The following is a 19,835-nucleotide window of genomic DNA, read 5'->3' on the forward strand; positions in this document are numbered from 1 at the left end:
CTTCTTTTTAATACTATAGTGCAGCAAACAGACTCAGGATCAAAAGTATTCCCTGAAATAGGCAATGTTACTACACTATTAATAGTAGAGCACTCTGTATTTCACTGTGCACCAGTTGGTCATATATTGGACCAAAAATCCCAAGGTCTCAGCCATCTGTCGAGATGCAGTCCAAACTTGCAATCCAAATTTGTGGACTCATTTCCACAATTTCATTATTCCTGGGCACCAGTCTGTCTGTCTTGGTTACTTGCCTTCTTCCACAAACCACCAGAAGGGCATCTAAGCGCATGACTCATAAAGTGACTGTTGAAATGAGACTACTGAATCAGACTAGCTTGAACAAACTTATTCCATAATTTCTGGGAGAAGGGTAAACCTATTCTTACTTGGAACTTAACTCCTAGTCATAATTAGCTTTCAAAGATTAACTAAAGTAATGTTACATAATCATGACTTATTTCCGTGTTCTATCTCAGTGTTTAAGTTACATACAAATTGATTGAATGGTGAGAGCATTTTCTCAGAGTTATCTTAAACTCTTCAGCAAGCTAAAAACAAAACATTATTTTTTTCTTACTTTGGGATGCTTTTTCATATTTATTAGATAAATAATGTTTACATCTGATTAGATTGAACGTAAATGTAATAAATTGCCAATTAATTTCATTCTTCTTCCAATGTAAAGTAGCAGCAATTTGGACATATTTTTATCATTTTCTTACTCTAGAAAGATAGTAAGTAATATACCTAAATAATATTTTTAATACCAACCAATAAAATACTGTAATATAATAATTTAGGAAAAAAAAATGTACAGCTGGTGTAAAAACATGTTCAAATTCCAATGTAAAACCTTAACATTGCTCAAAAATTAACTATTACATTCAATTTGTAAAACTAGACAAAAGAGGAAATGCAGAGAAATGGAACAGAAATACAACAATAATGATGGTATCCTTTCAAAATAAGAATTTCCAATTAAATTATGGTCGCATGATGTGTACAATATTTTCCATTGTTGCACTGACCTTCATATTAACACAAATATGTAACGAGTTCATAATCACAATTTTTAACTTTATTCTTCCTCCAATTCTGGTCATGACTTAAACATTTTCCAGAAAGCTTGACTCAGAAAAGTTAAGGCAGATCTTAAACAACTTGGTTGATAGTTGCTCAGCCGCTTCATTGATGACTACAGCACAAAAACAAGCCTAACAGCCATGTACTGACTTCAGTCTCTCCAGACTAATGCTAATACTGATGAATGTTCTATGCACAGAACAAAGGAAATACACAGATTTAACAACCTGTCTAGGAGCAAGTTCTTCACTCAGAGGGCTGTTGGGCACCAGAAAAGCTCCCCAAGGTCAAAGCAGCGGCCTGACAGAGCTCCAGAAGTGTTCAGATAGTGCTCTCAGGCACATGGGATGACTCAAAGATGGTCCCATGCAGGGCCAGGAATTGGACTTTGATGATCATTGTGGGTCTTTCCCAACTCAACTCCAATTCAATTAATCTAACTCCCTGGACAAACCACAGAAGCATGAAATTTAAAGTGAAGTTTAAGTTCAGAGATCTGAAATACAAATTCACTAATAATAACAGAATGCAGACTTTATCTAGGTTTTTCTTTTGCAAAAAAGAACTCTCAGGTCTAGCCCACACTATGTGTCTTCCTATTATGTAAAGACAGCAGCTGCTAGAAGGAAGACTATCCCTTACCATAAACCTAAATTCCATATACAATGCATTGCAATCTACCAAAAAAAGCACAAAGGATCAGCTTTATGAGAAGCTTCTAGTTAACCAAAATCTTTGAAGACTAAGAAGTTAGCAGTAGTGGAAGTTATGTAATAGAGCAGAATGAACAGTCCTACTTATTTTACAAACAGTGTAAACACAAATTGAAATAACTGACAAATCTCTTTAACCTGCAATTTATTGTAGTAAAAATCACATTCCTCTTTCAACTAAGAATAGAGCAGATGACAATACTAATCCATTCTTACCTACTTTATAAGTTATTTATGTGTTCAGAACATAGACAGTATGGAAACTATAAAAAAAGAAAAAACAACAACTCCCCCATTTAATTGAAGAATTATGAATTTTAGTTTCTAACCTCAGAAGGGAGTTTGCTTCTCTTTAACATGCTAAACCTCATTAATATAAATTCTCTGTTAAGTTAGATCCTAGCAGTAATCAGCTATACGGCTTTCTTTAAGGAACAGCCTTACATTTAATCGGGCAACGCACAGAAATGCAGTTTCTTGACAAAGAGACAAACAAGTTTTTAGAATCAACAGTATCCCTCAGTGCATCCAAATTCTAGCAGTATTTTCAACTTAAGATGTCAGAGGAAAAAGAACTCAAACTCTATTTCTGTTCTTACTGTTACTGCAATCTTTCTGAGAAGCATGAAAATCACTTGATCTTCCTCATATAAGTGAAGTCTTTTAACCTTTCTCCAAGTCAGAATACTGCAGCATTTTTAAAAGTGTAAAACCCACTCACAAAGTATGTGCAGTGGTATTAGAAAAAGAAATTGTGTAAACATTTGAAATGGCCTTTCAGAAAAAATATACAGCTGTAAATATATGAAGAGGAAAAGTAATGAAAAGAAGAAAATTGTGTTCACCTTCACCTCAAATTCACCCAAGAACTGAGAGCCTGCTGAGGGAGAACATCCACCTCTAAGAAACAGACAAATCCCAATCTTCATCTGAATCTAATGAATTCAGATATGCCTGTCTGGTGAAGGATACTCTGGACAGAGAATATGTATGTATGATTTGAATGACACAGGTATTGAAAATAAACACTCCAAATCCTCCCACCAGAAAACATCTTTAGGTGAGCGTTATCAAAGCATTTGGATGAGATTTTTTTTCTCTTATTCTGTCATAAATTAATGGCAGCTCCACTAAACTCAGCAGATTGAACAAACCCAAAATTTAGGGTACCTTCTTCTAAAACAAGTATTGTTTTGTTGAGGCATTTTGGTATCAAGTAATGTGATTTAACATCTATTACACTGGAGCTATTAATTAACAATTTATAGAACTCATTCCATAAATAGAACCTTACAAATATGCTATTTTTATTACATGCACTAACATACCTAAAAGGAAGTAAATACATAGACTGTGCATATCAATAGGAAACAAGAACACTTTACTTGATTAGACCAGCTGGTATCAGGACTTAAAAATATGTCTGTTATTGACACCTGTTTAGCATTTGTGTAAAAGTTTCTCTTCAAAGAATGAGGAATCAGAGCAAATGATTCACCTCATCTAATAAGAAGAAGTGGTGTTAAAGAGTTGCTTAGTTCCAGCTGACCTTGAACGTAATTGGCTACTTTAGATGTCTCTATGGTATATGCCACTAAGAAGATAAAAACATACAGGATTAAAATCTGAACTGATAAAGCTAAGAAATTAAGTATTACTCCTTTAATAAGCCTACTTTATGAAAGTACATGAATACTAAAATATCTCCTTACTGATTGCTGTTGAACTGTGAATAAGTTTAAAAATAAGCTATCAAAAATGGAAGTATCTAATATTTTAATTTTCTTCTTACCTGTTTAAAAATTATGAATAAAGAATTCAAAGCATGTCTATTTTTTTTCACTCCATTTTTCACTCTATTCTATCTGACCTTACTTGTATGCCACCACACTCACCAAATTTTTATATACACTTAAGTCTATGCAGAAAATATTATTTTGTACCTTAAGATGAAAATGGAGTCACATTTTTTTCTATTTTATTTTTTACAGTGCAACAGTAAAATTTCTTTTTTTCTGTCTTACTTAAGTGCTTAAAAACCTACACAGTTGTAAGAACACTGTTTTACAAGGGAAAAGTTGATTACTACAAAGCTGAGATTGTTTCACTGTACTGCAAAATGAGAGCTACAAAAAGCCCCACAAAAACGCCAAATATTTTAAGTCACAAAACCTAATTAAGCTAAAGAAAAAAGGTCTGTCAATTAAGATGCCAAGGCAAAGGCAGAGACCATTTCTCCCTGTTGTGAGAAGGTATGAACAAGATTGTGTTATGGTTAACTGTAGGAGAGAAAGAGACTTTTACTTGAATTTTAAATACCAAAACATATAGAGCTCAAAATTTAAGAAGCACTTTTACTCCATGGTATCAAAGCATTATATTAGACTGCCACTTGAATTTCAAAAGTGCTTATTTAACACAGGTTAAGAACTGTAAAAACAATGATAAAAAGTGAAAGGTGAAATGATGATTTAGGATGAATGCATTGTAAAATTGTATCTGCATGACTAAAAAAATGAAGAACTACTAGATCATTAACATGTGTTGACATGTTACCACAACTGTTCTTGTCTCCTTTTTTGATATATATACAAATTTTGATATATATACAAATACATGTTCTTACAACCAAAAAGCAATTTTGTGCTATCTTTTGTTGTAAATTTCATGAAGAAATTAAGAGATAGCAATTAATCTTCAAAGCTGAGGGACAGTACACAGCAACAAGCCTACAACTTAAATTTGGTTAAAAAATCCTCAGTGGGAAGGACTGAATTACAAGGTAAGAAACCAAATCAGTGTACCTGTAAGTAGTAAATGTCAGCCCTAAGGTTTAATTTGCCAATGTTCTTTGCCTCCATCATATCACCTATATTATTACACTGCATTGTATCTTTAAAGCTTTCAGCAATAAGCATTTTACACTAAATGAAGTTGTTACAGTAGCAAACAACTGTTAAAGGACTGTAGAATTAGGATGCATTTTAGGATCATGACTGTCTCAAAAAAAAATGGTCTGTAGCCTTCAATTAATAAAAACGAGAATCTGTGAAATGTAATTCAGTATCCAGTGGTCTGTGTAACATATTTGTTTAAAAGCTCCTCCTATATATTAATTGCCTACAATTGACCTTTTTCTTAATTGTCTCAAAATAAATGAAAAGGTCTGTTTTAGGCAAAGTAAAACATGGTGAAAAAACATGTATTAATGTATAAGAAGTAGACATAAATGAAGATTTCAAGTAGGATTTGTCCTCTAGTCCTTCCGTTCTTTTTATTCCTAATAGCTGTTTAAAAATCTTGAATAGAGCATTTCTCAAAGAAATCAAACACAAGACTAACAGCTTGTATATATATGGCAGTTATATCAGAAAGAAAATAGCAATAGAATTAACAAGCAACCTGAAAACACAACCAAGTTTATTCTTCCATTTAAATGAAACACTCAGAACTAGAGAATTGTGAGGAAGAAAAAAACCCACAAAAACCAACAAGTAAATTGGAAACATCAGTGTTTTTCACCCTCAGTGACGTAAGGAATTTTTAGTAAATAATACCACTAGTGAAAACCTTCCTTAATAAATTTAACAACATCCTTCAGCATCCTCCACTATACATCACTTCAAATCTCCATTTTGCTGCAACTCATCCTCCTTGACATCCACTTTCATTATTCTATTTTCAATATTTCTCACATTTCTACTGGTTTTGTAGCTCGGATCATTTTGGTTTTCCTCCTCCTTGGCACTTTTTCACTCAGAATTACAAGTGCTTCTATTTCTCAAAATACTAGTGAAGCAGTCTCTTTTGCTCAGTTGTCAATTCACAGAAAAATACTGAAAGATGGAAAGACAATAGTAGGGCTGAAGAGCAGACACAAGCAGTAAAGCTGGCTTTAAACAGAAAATAAATAAAAGCTGCAGAGCTCAGGTCACCACCCATTACTGGCTTGCCATCACAACCTTTTCTCTCTTCCCATGTCAGATATACATCTGGTTTTAAACCTCTAATACTATCTGTGTTCCTTTGTTTATTATCAGAGATTCTAATAACATAATCTTTTCCCTCATAACTCAGTATGTCTACAGAAAATTCTAAATTCTGATTAAAAAGGATTTCTCTCTATTGTCACCTCACACATTCCAAACTGACAAATGTATTCTCCATCCTAATATTATATTCAGGGAACAGACAATTCAGGTTTCAAAATATTACTTTGACCTCTATCAAAAATCAAAGTACCCCTGTACTTTTTCATTTATTTTTTTATATAAATTTCAAACACCTTGTGATAACTAGATCTGCTGTCACTTGTGTCCCCTATAAATTTCAGACACTTCACATATATTAGTGTACATCACCCAGTTCCAAGAGTAGAAAAGTGATGTTATACCTTGAAGAATCTTGACAGTGTTTCTGAGTAGCCTAAAATTTCAGTGGGCTATGTAATGTGTGTGCATTTACATTTTATTTGCACAAAAACAATGATATTTGGCTTATTCACCAAAAAATAAAGGTGTGTAATTTAGAGCAATGATCTTCTTACCTTTACAGATTCATTTAAGACTTGAGTTTTATCTGCTTCTTCACTGGATTGCAATTCTATTTTATTATTTAATTCCTGTAGTTGTTGTGCTTGTTCATTCAAAAGCAACTGTGCCTGATGCTCCCGATGTAATGCATTATTTAATTCTTGACATACACCTTCAAACCTCTCATGGGTGATTAATTTCTAGTAAGAGAAATAAACTGTGTTTGATTATGTAACTATACTTATCTGTTTACATACTTACCAAGTTCCACTTGCAAACATATTAAATTCTACAACAAAAGCATGCCAAAGATTATTATTTATTCAGGTTTTTTAACTCAAAGACAGACCACCAAGCAATAAAATGGTCAGACAACTTTATTCACTGTATTTTTTCAAAATAGCATTCAGCCTACTTTAAATAGTATGCACTTGCTAGTCTATTCAAATTAACACCCTAGATTGCAAAGAACCAATATTTAGAAGGAAATATGTAGATCAATGTCCCACATTTTTGTGTGTACCTTGTTAACCCTTGTAAATGTCTTCCTGAACTCTTTCTCCCTTTCCAAAATTGTTCCAGAAAGACAAAATAGTTCTTCAAGTAAACTCTTTGTCTACCTTTGAAAGGCAATCTAAACTGTGGTAATTTGTGACAATTTTTCAGAACTGTAAGCAATAAAACCCAATATGAGCAAAACCAAAAATAAGCAGATATAATTTTGTCTGAGTAAAAAAACCCAATATTTTACCAGGAAAAAGAATGGATTTGACACCGTCTATTAAATAGTCTCTGCTTGGTGTCTTGATTAGGACAATCAAGTCCCAAATGGGGCAATCAAGTGTCTTGAGTGGGACACACTGACAAGTCTACCAACTAGGCTTCAGTACCACTGCTGGTCACAGCTATAGAAAACACTGCTTTTTCTGGGCCACAACTGTTTTGGTTTACTGTGTACCTGTTGAGCATGTATAAGATTTCTTAACTATTCACTATCTCAAATACTTCAAACATATATTCAATTCTGACTGCAACAAGAAATAAACATAGTAGGAAAGGTGCTTAGTGAACCTCCAGCATGCTAAAGCAAGACAAGTTTCTTCCCCTCCAAGGACAGCAGGTGCAGTTCTGTACATAGGACAGGGGTCTGAGAACCCATCAAATGGCACCAACCCCTCAAACACCATGTCCATTAGTCACAATACTAATTGTTTCACACAGTTAAAGAACCTTTTTGTTGTGTCTTCTTGCTCCTGTTGGACAATGTTATTTACAGGTTAGCGAATGCAGAGTGTTTAAGTAAATTGATCAGTGACAGCTAGGCATCAGAGGAACTTGGTGCATATATACTAGCAGGTATGTAGAAGAGGGCCTTTTTTTCTCCTTCCATAAACTTAGTCCTTCATGGGAACAGCAGCACTAAAATTTGCATTAACTAGTTCAGGGCATCAAAGATACAGTAAAATGTCTATCATAATATTCAACAATATCTACACAGTTCATACCTCTTGAAGTTCTCATGAACATACTTATTCAATGCCCTCATGGCAGCTGACTTTGCTGAAGTGAAATCTATAAATGCTTTTTGGGTATATAAATCACATCAATATTTTCAGCATACAGAAGAAAACCTGGTTGCTGAAGACCAAACGTGTAATTTATAAGAACACCTCATTCTACAAATCAGAAACTCTTGTGGAAGGGAAGCCTTTCTAAACACATCTGAATTCTAGTTTAGTGACATTTACAACACAAATATTCCGTAAAATTATTTTATTGTTAGAATGATTTTATACTTATTTTTCAAAAGAGCACACAAAAACACATCTTATAAGCAGTCACCTCTAAATCAAATATACTTACTTGCTTATGCATATTTAATTGCTCTTGAAGGCTCTGGGCTTTGTCTGCTTCTTTTTTCATCTCACTGAAATTCGATTTGAATTCTGCAAGCTGTAGGCGCAGTGAGCGGCGTTCCACTTCTGCTGTATGAAGTCTTTGTGTAAATTCAAATATTTGCTTCTGCAAGGATTCTATGTTCTTCTATTAATAATAAATAACAAATTTATCTGCTTTAACATGAACTATTTTAGCAATAAAAGAGTCACATGTAATACCCAAGCAAATTAGAAAAAGTTCTCATTTTGTCCATCATCTCTAAGACACAGGAGTACAAAAAAGTGAACCTGTTTCATCTACTCCTGAGGGTAACTGAAAATTATGTTTTCAAGGAAGTACCATTTTAAATGAGGCCCGCAATAAAAGACCAATTACTTCAGAAGGTTTCTCCTTTCCCTCTGATTATAGGGTAGAAGGCTATTTTTACTGAAAGACAGAACACAAAGCAGGAGAAAACAGAAAAAAGCAAAACCACAAAAACCAAACAAATAAACAACGCTCCCCGCCCCTCCCCCAAAAAAAACCACAGCAAAAAGTCAACCCCATAACATTTAGTTGAAGCCAAAAGCAAGTTAGTTCTTACAAAGCAAATACAACTTTGACAGAAATTTTAAAAAACCCTTTTTCTTGGATACATCAAATCTCTTAAAATTCTTTGACATAAAGGAAAAAATATATTCATACTTCTGGGTGTTAGGAATTCAACTTCTGATGTCTACATAGTTGATTTCAATGTAACAATCTTATAAACTGAAACAAAACTAATGGCCCTATCAAGAGAGCTTCATCCTAACACTTGGGCCATGAACCTACTGCTTACATGAACTAGGACTATAATTATGCATACCAGACTGGGTACTCTGTCACACAATCCAGCTTCCTGGGCCTGGGTATTTATTTTATTAAGTCCACGAGCCAGGCTCTGTACCAAGGAGTCTTCCTCCAGGTAGGCAATGTACTTGCTGTGGTCTAATGGAACCGTCTCCATTACAACATTTAGCTTGTCCATAAGTTTTGAAAATGAATTCCTGGCTGCACTTAAAAGTAACTTTCCAGAAAGCCAGGACTTTGTACCTTTAGAAAATACAAAAAACAAAGACAAACAAAATCCCCAAATGAACAATCAAACAAAAAGCCCTCCACAACAACAACAACAAAACCCAAACCAAAACACAGAAAAGAAACATCAAGTAGGTTATTAGTTTCAGTTTCTTCCAGTGAAAAAGCCCACAGCATATACGATCTCTTAAGATACTCAATAGAAACTTTCCATTAAAGACTGGAAGTCTGAGTTCAAAGGAATATCTCAGAGAGAGACTTTAAGATGAATTGTGTATTTGGAAATGAAAATTCTACTCCTATCAATTTATGAATGGGAAGGTAGGATAAGATTCTAAAGAATAGGATTTGTTTGTCAAAGACTACTTGTCAACAAGTAACATGCCTACTGGTGTTATTATGTTCTCCAATACCATACTTTCTAAAGACTTTCTCCAGTGTTCTAATTTTGTAATTCAGAAAACATGCAAGACAGATGCAAGCAAATGGAAGTCAGGTCAAGTCAGAAGTGATAGCGCTTTATTGTAATATTTACAATGCAAATTTCTGAGAGTTTCCTGATTTCTCATCCCTCTTCTCTACAGATGTCTAAATCATTTGCTGTTCAAAATTAGTGAGGTTTGGTACCTTAATGCCATACTATTTATATTCTGAGACAAGAGAATATAATTTACCTTATTCCAAGGCAATTAAAATTTTACAGCTACAATTACGTATTTCCCCACAGGATTTTGGTAATCATCCTTCTCATATAATGGACTTAAGGCCCCAGCACACCCAACATGTCCTGCTTACTGCTAGATTCGTCAGGTCTGTAATTAATAATTGTGTTTAATGTTGATAAATAAAATTGTCAGTGCTCCTTCCACTAATTGGTATTCCAGATAACAGTTAATAGGTTTATTTATGCCTTAATAAAAGTCTTGTAATTTAGTTTTCCCTCTGCTAGGCAGGTCTTAATCTGTCATTACTTGTCTTATGATACCATCAGTGTAAGATGACAAGCATGGAAGAGCTTATTTACATTCAGTAGTACAGCAGATCTCCTGTTGCTGCAGTGAACTAAAATATTTACTTAAGAGTATAAACAGAAAAAAATAACTGGCTTAAGTTAAAGAGTTTCTGTTTGTAGACTGTGAAGGAAAAAGCCAAAGGTACAAGGCAAACAGAACATTATTATTGATACATTTTTATAACAATTTTCATTGTAAAGATCATTTACACGTGAGGTTGAGATTTACCTGTAAGCAATAACAAAAAAAGCACATGATAAAATCAAATATTTTTTTTTCAAAGCCCTTTTCCTGCTTGGTTTTGAAATAGCACCACTACAGCGATTCCAGTGCTTAAATGGAGTATCATTTTTGAGTACATGTTCTCCATAACCTCAGCAACCAGTAGCCTTTTCTTCATGACTAAAATAGCATGTTTTAAGTTAAAAATCTTATGAGGCATTTTTATCTTACACTTCAACTAACTAAACATCCTTTTCAATAAAAAAAATTATTCTTTTCATACCCAGAAAAAACTTCTATTTCAATGCTCTGTCTACTTTGTAAGGTATCCTCTCTTTTCCTTTGCTAGTTCACTATTACAGATCACATAAAAGAAAAATCTACCTTCACCAAATTAACTCTTATCACAGATTATCCTGTCATACTTGTCTTTCAGCTCCAAAGACTGTCTCTTTTCTCCAGTCAGAATGCATTCGCTAGTTGAATGTTTAGTTAAATTAACCTAAAATTAAAACTAAAATGTTTTTATGGCCTTCCATGTAAGATGGCAAAACCCTCTCAAAAACTGTCCTTTGGCACGATTTTTGTTATATATTTAATAAAGGAGACTCAAAGAGCTACTGTTCCTTCACTTTTCCCAGTATTTCCACTTGCTATCTCAGCTTATGAGATTGTTTGCCTCTCAGAAAACAGTGTTTCTCCATATGTGCAGTACCTAGCATGGCAGCCCCTATCCCTATGCCTAGAATCTCATATTTAACTGTATCAAAAGTAGATTTAAAATAATAGTTCAGGCAATTGTTGTTTGAAAAAGCATTTTCAAATAGTCATTCTACTTCACAACAAGCACTTCCCTTAACCAGTAAAGTTCAGCATCCACAACATTAGGTATTTTCTTGGGGTAGGGATAAATATTCATGTCTTCCATTGTTTTTATGAAGAATAACTTTGAATAAATAGACAGAAATATTTTGAAGTAAGTTACTGATTGCTTTAAAAGATGAAAACATAAATCAGTTCCACAAGGAACTGTATCTATAATAACTGAGAGGAGAATAGACTGTTTAAGTATATATATCTTAAGTACCTGCCATGAAGGATGGAAGAATTATAATAAAAGCATTAAATGATGTACATTATAATGTTCCTAAGGAATTATTATCAGAAATACAGGTACATTACAAAGAACAATCAAGTCTTACATTAAGCAAATGAAAAAAAAAAAAAAGTATCAAATATTACTTCACTGAAAGATGAAAAAACAATTCTTGTTTATTCACTTTTGGTGAAATTGAACACCAAGTCAGCAGGATTAACTTTGTACTATGCAAGACTAAAATGTTCATGTAAAACTTTTAAAGCTTTGTATATTTAACAGTTGGAGATATTTGTATTGAAAATATTGGCCATTACCATCTCTGGTTTATCAGTACAGTACAGATTTTGTTCCAACAAACCTAAAATCTAACTGTACAAAAAAATCAAAGCAAACAAAAAAACTCCAACATTGTAAAGAACTTGCATTGAAACTGAATCAAACTGAAGCAAAGAGATCATTCCAAGACATGCTGGAATGAGACCCAAACTAACTAACACTATGAGGGGAAATGATCATCAATGTCAAAACAAAACCGTTTATTTAAAAGATCAAGAAAGGTGCCTTGAATCAGAGCATACAAACCCAAAAGTTTCAATGTCATCTGAGTGATCTGCATTTGGGTTTCTTCAGCTGCCTCAAATGGTTCCTCAGAACCTAGCCACATTTAAATGTAATTTCTAAGACACTGAATCATTCCATCTTGATGATCCAGACAGCCCCTTCTTGTACTATTCTTGCCTGTGTCATGTAGTGTAATCCGGAACTGCCATTATTTAAGGATATGAAAAAATTGCCTATTTACAATTTTTTAAGAAATTCAACATCATTGAAGTTGGTTTCAAGATTTAAGTCCTATTTAAAATGTTACTTATAGAATATAATGTAATTTTCTAAGTGTGGAAGCTTTCAAATATATTCCTTCAGAGCCTAATTACTTCAATACTTCTGGAAATTTCATATCAAACTTTAAATTATTTATTATTATTTTTTGAACCAAAGAGTCTTAGGAGACTTGATCTCATGAGCAACAGAATTCCAAGTAATATATGAGCAGTTAGGCCTTGAGATTCTGTGGAAATTACTTCAAATAGAGGTAAGATATGAAAGAATCACGAAATTGACTGTGGCCATAACATTCCCAGCATGGTTCTTCCTAATTCTCAAAATCAAGCCTGTGTTGAGTACAGAGGTATCTAGCAGAGACCAGCAGAATTTTCAATACTTCAAACTGGCAAAATATCATGACATTTAGGGTATTCTAACCAGTCATTCAGCACATCCATGCTGCTGCTGCATTTCTCTCAATTCTACAATTTGCTGTTCTACACAATACTCTGTACACAGAACACTTGCAGTATAAACCCTGTAAATAATCCAAAATCCAGTTCAAACTTTGCTTTGTAAGGATGTAAATTTAAGTTACTGAAAACAGAATGACCAAAGAAGAGAGCTTCTGAAATTTAATCAAAACACTTTTGTTTCAATGTCTTCTGGTATCAGTCTGCAAATTAAGCTTCTGGGAAATTAATCATCTTATCCCTGTCCTGCTACTTCCATTTATTCCTATAAATTATCCCTGCTTAAACAGCCTTTATTCTTGACAGAAGTGTTGATATTTCAAAATTAAAAGTTACCAAAGAACTAAGGATGATAGCCATGCAGATGAACCAAGAAAATCTTACATCAGTTCTCACCACAAATAAATAAAGGAAAATAGTTAACAGCTGGGAATCATGAGGTGACATTTCCAGAGGATGACACTACAATTTTTCATAGGCATAGCAGAATTCTGTATAGCCACAGACCAAGAAAATTAGGAAATCTAGACACAAACTTAATTAAGCATAAACTTAGAGAAGGAACACTGTAGAGACATAAAATAAGGACTGTTATACATTGTATAAACTGAGAGCATTTTATTCTCTAAAACTGTAAGATAGCAAACACACAAAAATATTATACATGAAATTAAATTGTTTTCCAGATTTGGAACTACTAAATTCATATCATATAAAACACAATAGGAAATTATTTCCTTTCAGTCAGCGGCTGTAATGTCCCAAGTTGAAGATGCGCCAGTTTCAGAGCCTGCACTTAAGAAATACACAAATCAAATAAAAACAAAATGACATAGATTTTATCTATGGAAAAATATTAGGTTGAGCTCCAGGAAAACACTTCTTGACTATTAGACCAGTGGAACAAGCTAACTAGGAACCTTCTAAGAGTTACTTCATTGGAAGCTTTTAAAAATGGGCTAGCCAAATATCTATGTGGTGTAGATTATTTTTAATATCTCACAATTAAACAGCCTAAGCGGTATATATGCTTTCTAAAAGCACTCTCCAGCCTTCTCTTCCCATGACTCTATATACCAAAAGGATAAAGTATCATACCACCATCTAAAGAAAATTCAATCTGTTCCATCAATACAGCTCTCAGGAGACTTGATCCAGAATAGTTTAGATAAATCCTAAAAATGGAGATGATGTAACCATCATGATTATTTTTTTAATCTTCAGATACAAGAATATACTTTTTAAATTACCTGTTTTGTTAACAACATCCTGCAATTCAGTGACTGAACTGATTATTGCATCAAGGAGGTTGGAACTAGCAAACCAATTGAGTGCTTCCACACAGCAGAGCTCTTCCTCTTCACAACCTGTGGAATAGAATTGTAGCTACCAATAAAACTGAATAACTTAGATAAGGCACACAATTTCTCTTTCAGAAGTTGACTAAAGCTAGAAGTACATCAGCCACAAACTATTTTCAGGACAATGTAGACTGTACTAAATATGGTTCCACAAGTACTAAACCAGAAAAATAGATGAAGCTTCTAGTTTGGAAATCATTTTTGATACCATTTTTCCTTGTAGGTGGATGCATGAGCTGATTTGGTAACAGAAAGGGAAAAGAAGACTACGTAACCTCTAAGGGAAATGCGGAAATCCTACAATAATATTTTACCTGAATCAGTAAGAAACTTCTTTGTATTTTTCAGTAGGAAATAAGTACTACATGTTATTGATAAAAGAATTTTCAAAAAATATATTGCTGGCAAATAATGTAGGAACATTCCAAGAAATTTATCACATAGAGCAGATGCAGTAGCACCTAGATCTGAAATCTACAATGCAAATATTGAGGGTATCAAACAATGGGAGCTCATGTATGTACTTGCAACTTTATGTGCATTTCTAAACAGACTAAGCATTTCCTTTCATGGGAAATTACACTTATCAAGTTAACTAAAAATGACAAATTCAGAAATTACATTTGTTGAAATGTCATTAAATTTGTATTTACACCCTATTGTAAATAATATTACTACATGTTATTCACTAACCATGTCATTTGACACAACATTTATCAAAGAAGAAAAAAATTAGCTTACTTAACAGATTATGTTTGCCGTTGGATTCTCCTACACAAACTGGAATTCCAATGCCTTCCTTTACGCCATTTGTCCAGGTGAAGAGAGCACTAGAAGACTGTGCTAAAACTTTAAGTCTGTTGGTTGCCAAAACTGCAATCACAGCTCTTCGGAATACATAAATCAGGCCTTGGGATTTTCTTTTCTTTAGTTTTGCTTCATCTTGGTTGTTTTCCTTATCATCAGAGAGAGCATGAACTAGAGTCCTAATCTTCTGGTTCACTAACTCATAAATGTTCACCTGATGCTGGAGAAGGTCTCTTTGGAAACACATACTACACAGTCGGCCATATAGAGGATACAGGGCACCTGCCAATAGTGCACAGGCTGCCAAGAGAGAGGAATGGTCCTTCTGAAACTGTGTTAACATCTTTTTCACAGAAATGCTTTCAAGAGCCAATTTCTCTTGACTTTTTTCAAGGATATAAATTTTTTTCTTATTTTTCTCTGCTGCTTTTTGGTATTCCTGGGATAAGAGGGAAAAAAACAACCAAACAAAACCAGAAGAAATATTAACAATGAGTCTTTTTACTTAACAAAATCACTTTTACCTAGATAAAAGATAAAAGAAAATACTTTTTTTTCTTCACATTCAAATAACATACTAAAGGAATAAATATTACTAGTAATGATGATGAAAGTATCTCTCCTAATAAACAGTTAAACAAAAATATATATGAAAACAAACAGTATTAGTAAAGTTTGTACAGTCTTCGGTTACAAATGGATTCCTGGTTCCTGATGATATTCCTTAGTACTCCAATAGCCTGCACCTGGTTGTCCACAATGCAGTTTTATGAGTTGACTTAACAGTAAGCAATTACATGCTCCAATTTCAGAAAGAACATTGTTCTACAAAGCAGAAATAAAGTTAGAATAAAGGAGAGGAAAAAAATAAGGAATGCTCTGGAACATAAACGTAGACAGATTGGCAGCAGCTGGAAAAGGGGAAGTAAAGGTGATCTCTTAATTACTTTGTAATCAACCCCCTACTTATATATTCACAGATTAATTAGGTCTCATACAGGACTGAGTTTTCAAAAGAACAGTGTAGTACAGATGTTTTTATTTTGCCTAGTGCCATTGTAGATTTTTTAAGTTGCAGAACATTGTTTATCCTCTAAATGCCTTGAAACAGGGAAAGAGGGAGATTTAAAATAGCAAACCGGTATAGAGTAATGAAGATGGTAACAAGTCAGGAAATGCCAGGACTACAGTTAGAGGATGCAGACTGCAGTACTGGAATCAAGACACAATGCTGGGTGCTCTAAGTCACCTCAGAGACTTAAACTGTGTTCTTAAAGCATGAGAGCCTGCTGTGATTGAAACAGGGACTACATTTAAACAGGCTCCACTGGTATAGGGAGATAATAAATTTTAGGCACTTCTCACAAAGAATGTACAAGCTCAAGTTAAATGCTAATGCTTCAGCTACCATACATGCTGACAAAAAGGCAAACATGGATGGAATTACAAGCCCATATGATGAAGAAAACTGAGGATTGTGCTAAGTTTCTCTTAGAACTCTTAGAGCTATAGACAATTTTGTTGAACATGGAGTGACATTAATCCTTTTAGCAGTGATCTAAAAAGAAGCAAAATTCATCCATAATCTCTTTGGTATCCGTATTCTCTTTGGTATAGGTGCCAAACAAGTAGTGAGCAGGGCACCCTAATTTCTTTTCCCTTCTCCATTATGCAAGTATAAAAGGGAAAAAAAATATATAGAGCTATCCCTAGAATGAAAATAGGAGATTCCACGCCTCTATAGAGATGTACCCTAGTCAGACCAAAATGTCTTTGACTAAATAAATATTTTATAATTTCTTTGGAAGGGAAATAATTTGTAATGCTATTAAAATACTTCAAGTGATACAAAAATAGAGTAGGCCACTAAAAGATTTAATTTCAAAATGCAATTTACAGTCCACATATGTCACTTTACTATGCTGAAATAAAGTATGAACATGGACAATACTTTCAGTGCTACTGCATTATTTACGGTGTTTGATTTTTATAGATAAAAACCCTGATAGCATGACTGGAAGGAACTGAAAAGGTAAGCCAAATTTAGAAAACAACCTATGGTTTCTAGCCATCACAGGTCAAAGGCCAATATCTAAGTAAACAAACTGTGATCCCTACAGGGTTGTTGGACAGCAATACCAACATTCAGTGCTCTTGCTAATTGAAGTGCTTTTTTATGCTTTCTGTGATAGGGTAATATACAAAAGTGAATAAGAAACCCTCTGACTGCAGAAACGTAAGTTTTGCAAGACAATAGATCTTTCTTTTACTGGCTAATAATTGCTTTCTCTATGTCAGACACTGTTTTCTAGAGTTTTCTTTAAAGCTTAAAAGCACAGTTCCTGAAAGAGACATGGACTTTTCCTCCTAAACATCAGCAAGCTGGTTTCCTTTGGTGTTTGAGCTTTGAGAGGCACTTCACTGGGTTGCAGAGCTTCATGAATTCCAAGTAATCTTAACAAAAAATCAGGCACTACTAGCAGAACTATTTTATCCTACTTCTTACTACACCCTTACCCTTTATTCTGTCTGGAAACAGGACTGAAATCTAGAAATATAATGACACAGAGACTTTAAAACGTTTTTCTTTTGGAGTTCTGAGCATAGATGGCAGTAGAAGGAATAGAGCCCACCCCCACATGTACTAAAGCTGCCCCCAGGGAGGACGAGCAAGCAGAAATGTGATGAACAGAGAGGGCAAATAGGGCATGAGCCATGTGCCATGAGCCAGGGCACCATGCCACTGTTTGCACAGACAGGGCAAACTGAGGCCCTGCCAACTCAAGCACTTAGCTCAGTTGGTGATCTTCACTCAGTGATAGAGCTCAGGTGTGCTGTTTGCTTGGACGAAAGTTACTTCCTCTGTGCACACCAGAAAGGATGGGGCAACCCAGATGGAGTGCCCATGAACCATGCAAAAGTCGAGGTCAGGCTGCAGGGAATGACAGAGCCTGGCACTGCTCTCAGGGCAGCAGAGACAAGAACTGTGTGAGTTGTGATCAGGCAGATGACTTACAAAGCCTAATGCTGGAGCTGAGAGACAAAGTAGAAAGACGAAGAAGTATTAGGGAGTCTGAGGAAGAGACTGAGTGGTGGAGCCACACTCTACTACACCTCAGACAAATGCACCTACTGTCCACTTCGCATGAAACAATGGATCCCCCACCCTCTCACCACCAAGCAGCAGGGGACCTTAGAGACAGGTGAGTGGAAGCAGGTTTCTCCTTGCAGGGGGGTAGGTGAGTCCCCTCCCAAACTGCTTCAACTTCCTAGGTGCCCTTATACAACAGGTGTGGAGCCCTGCAGTCTCAGAATCAGTGAAATGAGAATGTGGATGAAAGTCCATCTAGGCTGGACCAATTGTCTAGGACAGGGCAGCCTACCCCCTACATCAATTAAAAAAAAAAATAATGGTAGTAGTAATTGGTGACTCCCATTTTAGATAAATGGAGAGCCCAATATGCCAACCAGAACTAACCTATACAGAAGTATGTTGCCTCAATGCAGCCCAGATAAGAGACATCACCAAGTAACTTCCCAGAGGTACAGCCAACTGATCACTACCCATTACCTGTTTACCACGGGGGTAGCAGCGAAATCCCAATAAAAAGGCTGTGAGTTATCAAGAGGGATCTCAGGACCTTGGCATAACTGGTCAAGGGATCTGAAGCACAAGCTGTGTTCTCTTCTGTCCATCCAGCTGCAGGGAGTGATGGGGAAAAACCCAGGAATATCCCACAGAGGAAAACATTGTTCCAAGAGTGGTGTTACCATCAAAAATTGTGGGGGTTTGATCGTGGGTCAGTTTATATGACACTGAGTCTGCTGACAACAAGTGAGATCCTCCTGTCTCAAAGAGGGAAAAGGATCTTATAAGGGTTCACTGAAAGAGCTTTAAACTAGATTTAAGGAGGGACAGGGATAGGGACAGGCTTGACAGAGAAAAGGTGTGGGAAGAGGAGAACTACAGTGACCAGCCAAGAGGCAAAAGGAGGCTTTCCCTCCCAAAAAGAGGGAATGCCTCCAGATTGTATAAGCATTCAAAGACATAACCAGAAGACAGATTATGCACCTCCCCTGGGATTTTGACACAATCAAATACTTCCATGAAGTGCATGTACACCTATACACACAGAATGGGGAACAAACAGGAGGAACTAGGGATCTTGTATGCAGTAAAAGGACTCTGACCTTTGGAATTAGAGATGTGGTGCGAGAGCTCACATGACTGGAATGCTGTAATAAAGGAAATGCTATTTAGGAGAGGCAGACCAAGAAGGCAAGGTGATGGAGTTACTCTCTTGAGGCAACACCTGGAATGTATAGATCTCTGTGTTGGGGTAGATGATGAGTGAGTCAAGAGCTTATGGGTCAGGATAAAAAGGCAGATCAGTAGGGATAACATTTGTGGGTGTTTGCTACAGACCATCTGAGGAGCAGGAGAAAGTGGATGACATTTACTACAGGCAGCATAAAGCAGCCTCAGAGTCACAGACACTGGTTCTTGCGGGGGATTTTTACTACCGTGACATCTGCTGCAGAACCAGCACCATGAAACACAAACAGCCTAGAAGGTTCTTGAAAAGCAGTCATGACAACTTCCTGTCACAGGTAGTGGAAGATCTCACAAGGAATATTGTGTTGCTTGACCTCATACTAACAGGGAAGGCCTTGTTGGAGATGTGAAGTTTGGGCTTCAGCATCAGGGGAGGAGGAAGCAGGGCAGCACCATAGACTTCAGGAGAG

General features: G+C 35.3%; 1 protein-coding gene across 1 annotated transcript in view; it reads right to left on the bottom strand.

The window, feature by feature from the left end:
• The window catches only part of CCDC171 (coiled-coil domain containing 171), a 155,518-nt gene that overhangs the window by 67,981 nt on the left and 67,702 nt on the right, over positions 1-19,835 (bottom strand). The window contains exons 17-21 of the mRNA XM_058827369.1: positions 15,024-15,528; positions 14,172-14,288; positions 9,078-9,304; positions 8,195-8,374; positions 6,346-6,531 (exon numbers count right to left, since the gene is read on the bottom strand). Of these exons, the coding sequence (XP_058683352.1) occupies positions 6,346-6,531; positions 8,195-8,374; positions 9,078-9,304; positions 14,172-14,288; positions 15,024-15,528 (1,215 nt within the window). The remainder of the gene's footprint in view (positions 1-6,345; positions 6,532-8,194; positions 8,375-9,077; positions 9,305-14,171; positions 14,289-15,023; positions 15,529-19,835) is intronic.

This window comes from Poecile atricapillus, chromosome Z, assembly GCF_030490865.1.
Source record: "Poecile atricapillus isolate bPoeAtr1 chromosome Z, bPoeAtr1.hap1, whole genome shotgun sequence".
Classification (NCBI taxonomy): domain Eukaryota; kingdom Metazoa; phylum Chordata; class Aves; order Passeriformes; family Paridae; genus Poecile; species Poecile atricapillus.